This window comes from Anguilla anguilla, chromosome 1 (genome assembly GCF_013347855.1).
Source record: "Anguilla anguilla isolate fAngAng1 chromosome 1, fAngAng1.pri, whole genome shotgun sequence".
Lineage (NCBI taxonomy): Eukaryota > Metazoa > Chordata > Actinopteri > Anguilliformes > Anguillidae > Anguilla > Anguilla anguilla.
In genome coordinates this window covers 18,115,101-18,126,658 of record NC_049201.1, presented here as the reverse complement: position 1 = coordinate 18,126,658, position 11,558 = coordinate 18,115,101, and the positions used below count along the sequence as shown (strand labels likewise).

Here is an 11,558-nt window from a genome sequence, read left to right as displayed (position 1 = left end):
ACGTAGCCTATGCTATTGCATCAAATACCGAGAATTGTGGTCCATCGTCCATACCACTTAAGTGGGTCGTCAAAAAAAAAAAAACTTTTGGAACTTCTCATAAAAAAAACATAAATATCCAAAGTCATTTTGCATTCATACGTTTTAAGCATTCTATTCAATGTGTAATTACATCCTCAACTAAGAACTAAGCCTAGTCTACTGACCTAGGCCTAACTATGCGAATTAGCACGTTAGCTGGCTACAATACAACATCCTTAACGTAAAGGCGATTTTTTTCGAATTAATTTGTGAACGTATTACACTACCGAAGAATACCTACTCATGTGCCAGATACCGTTGTACATGAAAACAGCCCTAGCAGGCCACGTTGAAAACGAAAAACGAAACAATATGGAATACTTCAATTCCCAGAATGCAAGAGTACATGATCACTCCTCCATGACCTATGGCCTGTGACTGAAAATAATCTGATCAGCTGATCTGACCTGGCAACAACATTCAGAGAGCTCTAACAGGGAGGGGAACCTTTAACAAAACAATGCCTTTAATATTTAAGAAAGCACTTTAATACAACGCTCTAATTTTTTAACTCTTAAAACGGGTGATACAGTTTATTGGTAGGAAAAAACCGTGGTTATATTTTGAGAAGAAACTGCTAGCTAGCTAACAAGCTAGGATTACTGAGTCACTATCTTGTACCAGGCGACTGTGTTTTTGTTGTTGGGTAAACATCTGATTTTCTCGTGTCTTTTACAGATAATACTTGAAAAAACAACGATTCTGTCTTCAACGTTAACCGGGTTGTGGCAAATAGACACGATTCAGTTGTTTTGCTGCATGTAAATAACACAGGTTTTAAATATTAAATATTTTAATTGTCATTTGTATGCGTTTCGTCGCATCGAGTAGCTAACCTAAATGTTTCAGGGAAATTCTGATGGGTATGTCACAGCGATAATATTTCATATGTATTTCTGTAAGAACATAGCACATTCGGTTGCATTAAAAACGATGGGTAGTTAAGCAACCAAGAGGTTTAGCAAAGCAATGTTACTTCGTTCTTTATTTTGACATTTCAGAAACTGTTTTACGTTAGCTGTAATTTTCTATGTTTAGGTACAAAACTTGGACATTGATATTATCCTTTCAACTCAATTGCACTTAGTGATTGAAAGAACAGCATTTTGCACTGTGCCATAATTTAAAAAATAGATGTACATTTGTTATTATTTTATTTGTAAACAAACGGTGGGGGTAAGTACAGTGTAAATGTTACAGTAAATAGTTAAGAACTGCTAAGTTCTAAATGCACAACACCATTCTACCTTACTGATAAGTCAGAGGAAAGGGATCATGCATGCGATCATCTAAATATATAAATCATATATTTATATGTATACCGTAGTATATCGCATGTACATTAACTCCTATATATAGTAGCCTAATATTGAATATAAGCGTAAATATAGCGGATACATAATATCTTAGTATTAAAATACTGTCTGTACAGAATCATAAAGTGCGAAACATGAGTGGCCAGGGTCCGTCTTCAGAAAAGGGAGTTAACACCAATTTAGTTTGTCAAGAGAGCTATGCCTGTGGGGGCTCCGAGGAGGCCGTATTTGAATGTGATGAGTGCGGAAGCTTGCAGTGCGTTCGCTGTGAGTTGGAACTCCATCGCCAGGAGCGCTTGGCAAACCACGAGCGTATTCGAATTGGACCGGGGCACGTGCCCTTTTGTGACTCCTGTAAGGGAGCTAACGGTAGCCCTGTGATTGGTGGTCGGCAACGGGCGGTGGTGCGCTGCCAGGGCTGCAAGATAAACCTCTGCTTAGACTGTCAGAAACGCACCCACAGTGGAGTGAACAAAAGAAAGCACCCTCTCACCAACTACCCGCCACCCAAACCTGTAGAGGCAAGTTCTGGTGCTGGGGTGGATGAAGCCGAGGCGTGGAAGGCCAGAGTTCTGGAGAAGGTCTGCAGTTTTCTCCTTGTGGACGAGAATGAAGAGATGCAGGTGTGTGGGTATGGTCTGGGTATGGTTAGTCATCTGTTCGGTAATATAGATTTTCCAATTCAGGTGTTCTCTTTTCTTGTCACCATGTAATGTGCAGAATAGTAATATAATATGCATGATTTATTAAATATTTTCCTGACCAAGCTTTAAACTTTTTTCTGAAAGAAAAGCAGACAGTCTAACCTCTTTATATATTTTTTTTACACTTTATTCAGGAAGAGTTAAGCAGAGAGGGTTATTGTTAGGGATGGGATCCCATGACAGACAGTGCTGTGGTGTGGAATTGATCCCCCAGCCACAAGGGGGAATTGGTATATGGGTTGAGAGTCGGGCACCCTATAGTCTACACCTCATGGCGTCCCCCAAGCTTTAAATTTGAACTTGTTTGGCTTTCTAATCATGTACTACTCTGATGACTTCTTAAATAGATGACTTTCACAATAGTGTGTTCTTGTGATCCCTGCTTAGGTGAAGGACGAAGAAATATTTGTCAAGAAATTGGACTGCAATCCTGAACAGCTCCTCAAGGTGGTGTCCATTTTTGGGAACACGGGGGAGGGTAAGTCCCACACTCTCAACCACACATTCTTCCTGGGCAGGGAGGTGTTCAAGACTTCCCCTACTCAGGAGTCTTGCACAGTGGGGGTGTGGGCGGCTTTGGACCCCGTCCACATGGTGGTGGTCATCGACACGGAGGGGCTGCTGGGGGCAAGCTCCAACCAGGGCCAACGCACCCGGCTGCTGCTGAAGGTGCTGGCCATCTCTGACCTGGTAATCTACCGCACCCATGCTGACCGTCTGCACGATGACCTCTTCAAGTTCCTCGGGGACGCCTCAGAGGCTTACCTGAAGCACTTCACCAAGGAGCTGAAGGCCACCACCGCCCGCTGTGGACTGGACGTGCCTCTGTCCTCTCTGGGACCGGCCGTTATCATCTTCCACGAGACCGTCCACACCAAGCTTCTCGGCTCAGGTCAGTGGGACGGGCTCTGTGTGGCATGAAAATGTTTTCAGACGGTTGCAACTCATGGGAAAGCCTAGCTACGTTCGGATACACTGGATATGTGCACTTGGGCTTTGCTTAGTGTGAACAGAGGCTTTTCTTTTTAACCGGCTGTCTAACTAATTTAGCCTGCTGGATTTCGGACCTCCAGGGTCAGGATTTTAAACAATCCTGTTTTAAGCTAACACTAAGCTAGATTAGGCATTGTATCCTTGGTGATCTGATGTCTCATCCAGTTAAAGACTTCACGCATGTAAGATTGAAACACAAAACCAAGGACTATCCTGACCCTCAAAGCAAAGTGTCACCAGTGCTTCAATACCTCAATGGTATAATATGACTAACACTCATCTTCACTTAACGCCACTCCTCACCGTAGACAAGCCCTCTGAGCCGGTGGAACGGCTGCTGCAGGAACGCTTCCGGAAGCTGGGCCGGTTCCCAGAGGCCTTCAGTTCCATTCAGTACCGCGGCACACGCACCTACAACCCGCCAACGGACTTCAGTGGCCTGCTGCGCAGCGTGGAGCAACAGCTGGACAACAACACCACGCGCTCGCCACGTTCCTCTCGAGTCATCTTCAAAGCCCTGCAGGTAGATGCATGTGTGGGACTGTGTGTGAGTGTGTGTTTAAGTGTGTGTATAGGTGTGTGCATCTGTCTGTGTGTGTGTGTGTGTGTGCATAAGTGTGTGTATAGGTGTGTGTGTGTGTGTGTGTGTATAGGTGTGTGCGTCTGTCTGTCTGTGTGGGTGTGTGCATAAGTGTGTGTATAGGTGTGTGCATCTGTCTGTCTGTCTGTCTGTGTGTGTGTGTGTGTGTGCGTGTGTGTGTGCGTCTGTCTGCCTGCATGTGTGTGTGTGTGCGTCTGTCTGTCTGCCTGTTTGTCTGTGTGTGTGTGTGTGTGTGTATAGGTGTGTGCGTCTGTCTGCCTGCGTGTGTGTCTTTTTCCTTTTCTATTTAGCACAATAAATTAGCTCATTAAAGGCCCTTTGGTTTGAAATCTGATATGTGTATCCTCTTCTTTTATTCTGCCTAATTACCTTCATTCTTTAAAACAATTAAGGAGAAAATAAGACCTCAATTGTTAATTTTATCTCAATTCAGTTAAATTTATATTTCAGTTGAATGGATGCAAATTTAGTCAGTTCAGATGCAGCATAAAGCATTTCTGTGATTTATTAAGGTTTTCTTTACACAATTCCACTCTTTTCTCATTTGAATGTTCTCCACTTCTGTGAATACACTACATGTATGATTAAAATCATGCATGAAAGATTCTATTCTTTAAAGCAGGTTGCACTGTACTGTAATAATTTTAACTTGAAAATGTATGGTATATTGTCCATTTTGTCACATGCAAAGTGTGTCTACAATCCTTACCTTATATCACATTTTTTTTATTTTGTGCTGGTTATGCAATACTGTTGTGTAGGCAGACCTATAGCAGTAGCTCTTTGTTTTGATGTTAGCAACCCCGCTGCTGCAGCTGTGTCTCTGTGGATTGGGTGCTCTCCTGTACTCGGGTAGTAACGCAGTGCCGGGTGTTTTGACGCTGCTCTGTTCAGGCCCTGAGCGATCGCTTCAGCGGGGACATCCCGGACGAGCACCTGGCCCACAGCTCCTTCTTCCCGGACGAGTACTTCACCTGTTCCAGCCTCTGCCTCAGCTGCGGGTAGGTGTCCCGCTCGTGAGGAGCGTCCTCCGCGGCGCGCCCGACGCTAGGGCGTTTCCCCCGTGCGCTCGGCCCTCGCCTCGCGGACCTCGGTTCTCACGTTCGGCGTCCTTTTTTTTTTGAAAACCCAGCTCCGGCTGCCGGAACAGCATGAACCACCTGCGGGAGGACGTGTGCCATGAGGCCAAGCACCGCTGCCGCTACTCGGTCCACTACGACAACCGCGTCTACACCTGCAAGGTGAGCTGCGTGGGCGGCTGCCCCTCAGTCAGCTGAGCGGAGCCATCTGACCCTCCCCCTGCTCTGTGATCATTGCCTTGCATTACATTACATTTATTTGACATACGCTTTTATCCAAAGCGACGTACAATAAGTGCTTACCGAAGGTCATTGGAACTACTAGTTATTCATGGCCATGAACACATTAAGTCCAGTTCACACAGTAAGCATAGGCTAGGTCAGAGAGTAATGTTAAGTCAAACTAGGAGGCATGACAACAAGCTACAACACCAAGATAACAAATTGCTATGTAAGTGCTGGATGGAGGTACATGTAATATGAAAGTGGTGCAGGAGGTACTTGTGTCACAAGCTCAGAACTGAGTGTCCCTGCTGGTCCCACAGGCGTGCTATGAGGGAGGGAAGGAGGTGATCGTGGTGCCCAAGACGTCCGCTTCCTCTGACTCGCCGTGGCTAGGCCTGGCCAGATATGCCTGGTCCGGGTGAGTAGCACTGACACACAGGAGTTGGCAGAGGTCAGGGTTGGAATATGACCCTTGCCTCTAATTTTAACCCTCATATGCCGTACAGATTTGTGCTCAATTCTACCCTCACAAATCCAGATTAATTGTCAGATTGGATCCGAAAATCTGATTAGATTTTCAGTTGAATGAAATTTAAATTCAGGTTCAATTCAACTTTAATGGAGATCTAACATTTAATGTGTTGTTCCTTATAGTATAGTTAAATAGCCCTACATATTGAAAGTTGGGATTTCTCTTCTTTCCACATAAAGATCGTGTACTGACAGCAAACCACGATCTTCTCCCTGATGTATTCATTACTAATGAATCGATACTTCTATAATCTTAGTTGAAATGCAGGATAGATGGCTGCCATACACATTTTATCAATTAAATTTAATTTCAATTTTTAAATGAAACTAAGGGTATTCCTTACACGATTTCTGTCGGTGCTTATTAGAATCAGTGACCTGACTGCATCGTTTCTGCCTGTTATGGCATCTTACATTTACATTTGTAACATAGTGCAGATTCTCAGCATTTTTATACGTTTTGGTTTCACTGTGTAAAAATCAGAACACTTTTTATACATTGCACATGGTGAAACCAGAATGTATAAAAAACACCCTTTAATAAAGCTGAGATTCTGCAATTTAACCACATGTGAATTGTTTGATTACAAATGTAAAATTGTAGTGTACAGAGCCAAATCTGGAAAAATATGTCTTTGTCCCAAACACTATGGAGGGCACTGTACATGTTTAAGGGTACAGCACCAGGGCCCTATCAAGGAATTCAACATGGACCCTCTGGGTTACAAACCCTGTTCCCTAACCACTATACTGCAACGGTGCCTCAAGGCTAGTTTTTTAATCAAGTAATAATAAATTCAAATGTCACACAGTGAGACGCAAACTAGTTTAGAGTACCAAGAAGAGATTGTGGCCGCAAGATAGCCAAGAGTGAGGAGTGTCTACCTATGCATTTACATCAGTTGCTCAGTAGCATCTTTTAAGGAAGGGTGTGATTATTTGCCTTGGTATGCTTTTTCAAAGAAATAATTTAGACGTTTTCAAAGAAGTCATTTAGAATTATAGCACACTTTGTTTGTTATTAAAACAAGGGGATACCATTTCAGTTCAGATTCCTCCTGGTATCCTAAACATGCAGAAAACCATTTCTGAGATTGTGTAATGAAGTTACTCTTTTAAGTACAAGCTGCAAAAGCATAAAATGTTGAGTTTGAGAGTCGTGAGCCCGTCAGTTCTGTAACTGAATCCAGGTGTGTGTGTGCAGGTATGTGATCGAGTGTCCTAACTGCGGCGTGATTTACCGGAGCCGGCAGTACTGGTACGGGAACCAGGACCCTGTAGACACGGTGGTCCGCACCGAGATCCAGCACATATGGCCAGGGGTAAGAGAGGCTGTGCTACACACTCCCAGTCCTGCCCCATTTCTGTTATATTGTGATATAGTTACGTTGAAAGGTAAGGTACTTTTGCATTCAATGTGTGTGTGTGTGTGTGTGGGGGTGTGTGTGTGTGTGTGTGCGTGCGTGTGTCTGTGTCTGTGTGTGTGTGTGTGGTATGTGTCAGCATGTGTGTGTGATTACTTAGAGAGGGAGGGAGAGAGTTAGATATGGAATTATTGGAGGTGAAGCTTGAAAATGGCTAATAGTTCTACCTAAGGTGTATCCCTTCACTATCATTGAGTTTCCTGTTTATATTCATTGAATTTGTGCTATAAAGGGTCTGATGAAGTCTGTCAATTGAGTAAATAAAAATAAGCTTCACTGCCAAAATCTGCTTTATTTTGTTTGTGTTGGAATGGACCCAGAGTGAGTGTGAATGTGGGTACTCTTTCTTGCAAAAATTCTTGTGAATTTTTACTTGATTTATTTCAATTTACTTCATTCAAATCCATTTGCATGAAGGCAAAGTATTTGTAAAATATAAATGTCAGCTGATAACTTCCACGATCTAATAAATATAAATATATTTTCTTTTCATCGAGTAATAGGTTCTGCACATAAACTGTTGTGAAGGTTTATGTGCTCATTCTTTGCAGTGTAGTTGTTGTATTTCTTGTTTTGAAGAAAGACTTAACACCACCAGTTCAGTGTAACCAAGGCTGATATCTAACTATGCGTGTTACAGTGGCTGACATGACTGCAGGCAGTTACAGGAACCTACAGTGTTATTTTCTATTTTCAGAGGTGTCTGTTAAAAGAATGCGTAAAGTAAAGTCTAGTCCCAGTAGATTCAGTTTATGTATTTAGCCCTAAACGCTGAGGGTCATAAGTGTCACCTTAAGGTCTGCAATCTCTTCTGCAGTCGGACGGCTTCCTGAAGGACAACAGCAACGCGGCGCAGCGGCTGCTGGACGGGGTCAGCTTCATGGCGCAGTCCGTCTCCGAGCTCAGCGTCAAGCCCGCTAAAGCTGTCACCTCCTGGCTCACGGACCAGATCGCACCGGCCTACTGGAAACCCAACTCCCTCATCCTGGTGAGCGGGAACAGCCGAGTCGACACTTCTGCCGGTTGTTTACTGCCCTTTGCTCGGGTTCAGCGGCTGAGTCTCTCGCGGCGGAGCCTCGCGGCTCGTAACAACTGATAAGGCTCGGTCCTGGAAGTGCTCCCAGGGGTGGGCGGGGCTTAACGACCACTTCCTGTCTGCCTTGCACCCGTCAGGCGTGCCACAGGTGCTCCGAGATCTTCCAGGATAACGATACCAAGCACCACTGCCGCGCCTGCGGGGAGGGCTTCTGCGACAACTGCTCCTCCAAGACCCGGCCCGTCCCGGAGAGAGGCTGGGGCCTGGCCCCCGTGCGGGTGTGCGACGTCTGCTTCGAGCAGAGGGGCCTCAGGCCAGGTATGACTCCTCCGGTCAACAGCGGTGGGCCTGCCAGCGCTTTCCCACCGCGTCCGCACAGCGCGTTTCACTGTGGTTTTTCTGTACAGAGCTGCTGGATGCGGATTTGGAGGATGAGGAAGGTGGGACGCTGATAGCCAGGAAGGTTGGAGAGGCTGTGCAGAACACGCTGGGAGCTGTGGCCACAGCCATAGACATCCCATTTGGTGAGTCCTTATGTCCCTGACCCATTAGGTACACAGCTGCTGTGGTGGATTGGTTGATTACCTACAAAGCTTTTAGAGGCAAAGAAATACTGCCACCTGTTGGCTAAGGTAGGTTTATACAGGTTTTTAAAAATACTCCCCCCTGGTGGTAATATAAATTCAGAACAATGTTTATTGAACAAACAATATTAATATTCTGGGGTTTGTATGAGATATTGATTTGTTTACAGATCCACAGAACATTTTCTGATTATCCTGGTTTATCACTTTGTAAAATCTTGAAGACAAGGTTAACTGTACTTTTAATATTACTTTAAAGTGGATTTGAATTTAATGAAAGGCAATGCAATATTATATCACCTGTAGGTGGGCTGTGCAGTGACAGCTAGTAAGCTAGTAATAGGTTGGTTGGGCTGTCACTCACTCGATCACTCACTGCATGTGCCCTTTAGGCCTGGTTAAGGACGCTGCCCGCCCCGCCTACTGGGTGCCCGACCAGGACATCCTGTCCTGCCACCACTGCCAGCGCGAGTTCACTGCCAAGCTGTCTAAACACCACTGCCGTGCCTGCGGACAGGGCGTGTGCGACGAATGCTCCCCCGAGCGCCGTCCCGTCCCCTCCAGAGGCTGGGACCACCCCGTGCGTGTCTGTGCTAGCTGCAACCAGAAACCAGGGGACCTCTAGCAGGGCTGGCCCCTTATTTCTCCACGTGGAACACTGGAGTGATCCCTGTCCCTCCCCCCATCCCCGTAGCTAGAATGGTTAAGCCCAGTGTGTAGCGGAGGCGGTCCTCTGTACACATAGAATTTCACTGTTCACCACTTTTAGGCTGTGGGCTCTGTAGAGTGAGAAGAAGCCCCGCCCCATTTGTCTGTCTGCCTGCTCCAGCACAGAGAAAAAGAAAGTAGCATAACTGAGTGAGTGGTTAAGAGATCTCCACCTTTCCCACCCCTATTCATAGTCCTTTTTCCACCTGTAAGCTTTCCTTACTGCCATTTTTTTATTGAAGGAGTTTTTATGAATTTTTATTGTGGAACCTGACGTTTTCATAAAAACTAGTAAGTCAGGCATATACTTGGTTAGTCCACACCACGCAGGGATTTTGCCATATGGTTTGTGATTACCACCAACCATTGAAACAAGTTGTTTGTGCTCTGTATTGATGTCATGTATAGGAACTGGGAAGTGTCAGTACAGGATTAGTGCAGTATATTCAAGTCACTCCAGTGAGCTGCTGAGACAGTTGTTAATGGATTGTGGGGATGCTATGAGATCCAGTGAACATGTATGTGCAGATATAGAATTACTAGACTGGCCAAATATCTCTTGGTTACTTTACAATTGCTTTGGCCAATATGATACCTAATGGGATATACACAATATCTTCACCAAATATTCTAGAATTGTACTGTTCCCATGGTCCTTGGAAATCCTTGAAAGTATCCACCAATTTGTGGAAAATTGCTACATTTTTAAAAGTACTTTTCAAATGAATAGTGAATTGACTGTTCCATTTAGATTACTATCTTTCTGTCCAGCTCACTTGTTTGATGTAAGTTACTTTAAAGTCTTTTCATGGCAGTGTCTGGCCTGATCACTGGCTTACATTGTAAGCCTACTTTCAAAACTCTTTGGTGTGTGCAGTTCACTGCCAAGAACATCTCCAAAATATTTTAAAGTAATATGACTCACAAAGTATTTCCCTTGCAATTCCATTGTCAAAGGGGCCCAGTTTCCAGTAACCTTGACGAGAGCAGCAGTAACAACTAATCGTACATTTATCTTTTCAGTGGCATTGAAAAGTAGCATGTAAAAAACAGCTTAAGTGGGACCCCATGCCTCAGCACCACAGACTCATTTTATTTGGTGGAACCGGGCTCCAGGGGTCACAGAAGAACCACTTGAGTTTAAGTGAAGTCCCTGAATTATGTATCGACTTTTTAGCCCACCTCGAAAAATTTTAATGCTGTGTGAATGTCCCAGTCAAGAAAGTTTCCTGACATTGTCCCAGAGAACTACTTCGGGAATCTCACATAATGAAAGTTGCAGGTTGAAACCCTTGTCTCTTTTCCCTCAAATAATTATCTTATAGGCAAAAAGGAATCAAAGGGTAGGCGGCTACCTAGATTACGATACCTGGTAAAATAAAGGTGGAATGCAGGTGACTGCGGGAGAACTAGTCCCATGTGAATGCCAGTATGCTCAAGAGTCTCTCATGCCCTTCCATCAGACTGCATTAGTTGTGCATTCATTTCCAATCCTCTGGAACTGGAGAAGGGAGGGTACTCCCTTGCTGTTAGCCTATAGATTCATTCCATTGCCATGATCGTTCTCATTACTAAGCTGTGATCCAGAGTGATCAAGCATGTAATTCATGAAGTGAGTGAATCGCAGGAGCAGCCGAGGACGCTGCTTTCATATAGTCTGTATTATTGTGTATTTTAGTGGGAATGGTACAGAAACTGGGAGTTGCATTCAAACTAGTCTTTTTTTTTCTTTTTTAAACGGCAGTCAGTGTATGGGTTACTTTGAACGAAGAGTGATGTGGTCACTACGGATAGTGCAGTCGAAGCATATTATCTGACTGGTGCCAGGATTGCTGTGGACTGTCCGTCCTTATTCAACGGGTTAACCTTCCACTGGCTTCGGATTGCACGCGATTTTATGAAACCTATGTACCGTCCTTCAAGGTAGCTGTTTAACATCCAACCTGGCACAGTGCACCCTGGTCACCACGTGCACCCTGTTTGAGTTTTGTTTGCCTCGATAGGTTTGTGAGTTCGCAGGTGTTAAGGAGACGTTGTGCCTGTACTCACGGTGCAGATGTTATACCAAACGAAAAATGAATTTACACACGGACTGATTTTGTGAAAAGACTGAGAAACGAGAAGGGATGATTCACAGAGCATAGGACACTTTTATCATTTCTGTATCATGTATGCTGATATATTAAACTCCTGAACATTTCAATACCGTTTGTCTGTGGGTTGTGTACTGCAAGTCAGGCCTGTTCACAGTTTTATTTCTTAAACTCGCTCGAGTT

At 44.5% G+C, this 11,558-nt stretch overlaps 1 protein-coding gene across 1 annotated transcript; it reads left to right on the top strand.

Moving 5' to 3' along the window:
* The first annotated feature begins 478 nt into the window (after positions 1 to 478).
* Positions 479 to 11,485, top strand: zfyve1 (zinc finger, FYVE domain containing 1). The gene is made up of 11 exons (XM_035419909.1): positions 479 to 2,020; positions 2,489 to 2,993; positions 3,403 to 3,617; positions 4,590 to 4,696; positions 4,828 to 4,936; positions 5,320 to 5,417; positions 6,735 to 6,852; positions 7,772 to 7,942; positions 8,128 to 8,308; positions 8,398 to 8,514; positions 8,967 to 11,485. Exons 1-11 carry the CDS (start codon positions 1,532 to 1,534, stop codon positions 9,197 to 9,199), a joined length of 2,343 nt encoding a protein of 780 aa, XP_035275800.1. The 5' UTR covers positions 479 to 1,531; the 3' UTR covers positions 9,200 to 11,485.
* The last annotated feature ends 73 nt before the right edge of the window (positions 11,486 to 11,558 follow it).

Coding starts and splice junctions, on each gene's coding strand:
- zfyve1 (XM_035419909.1), top strand. CDS start 1,532: ATGAGTGGCCAGGGTCCGTCTTCAGAAAAGGGAGTTAACACCAATTTA. Junction 2,021..2,488: donor ACGAGAATGAAGAGATGCAG/GTGTGTGGGTAT, acceptor ATCCCTGCTTAG/GTGAAGGACGAAGAAATATT. Junction 4,697..4,827: donor AGCCTCTGCCTCAGCTGCGG/GTAGGTGTCCCG, acceptor TTGAAAACCCAG/CTCCGGCTGCCGGAACAGCA.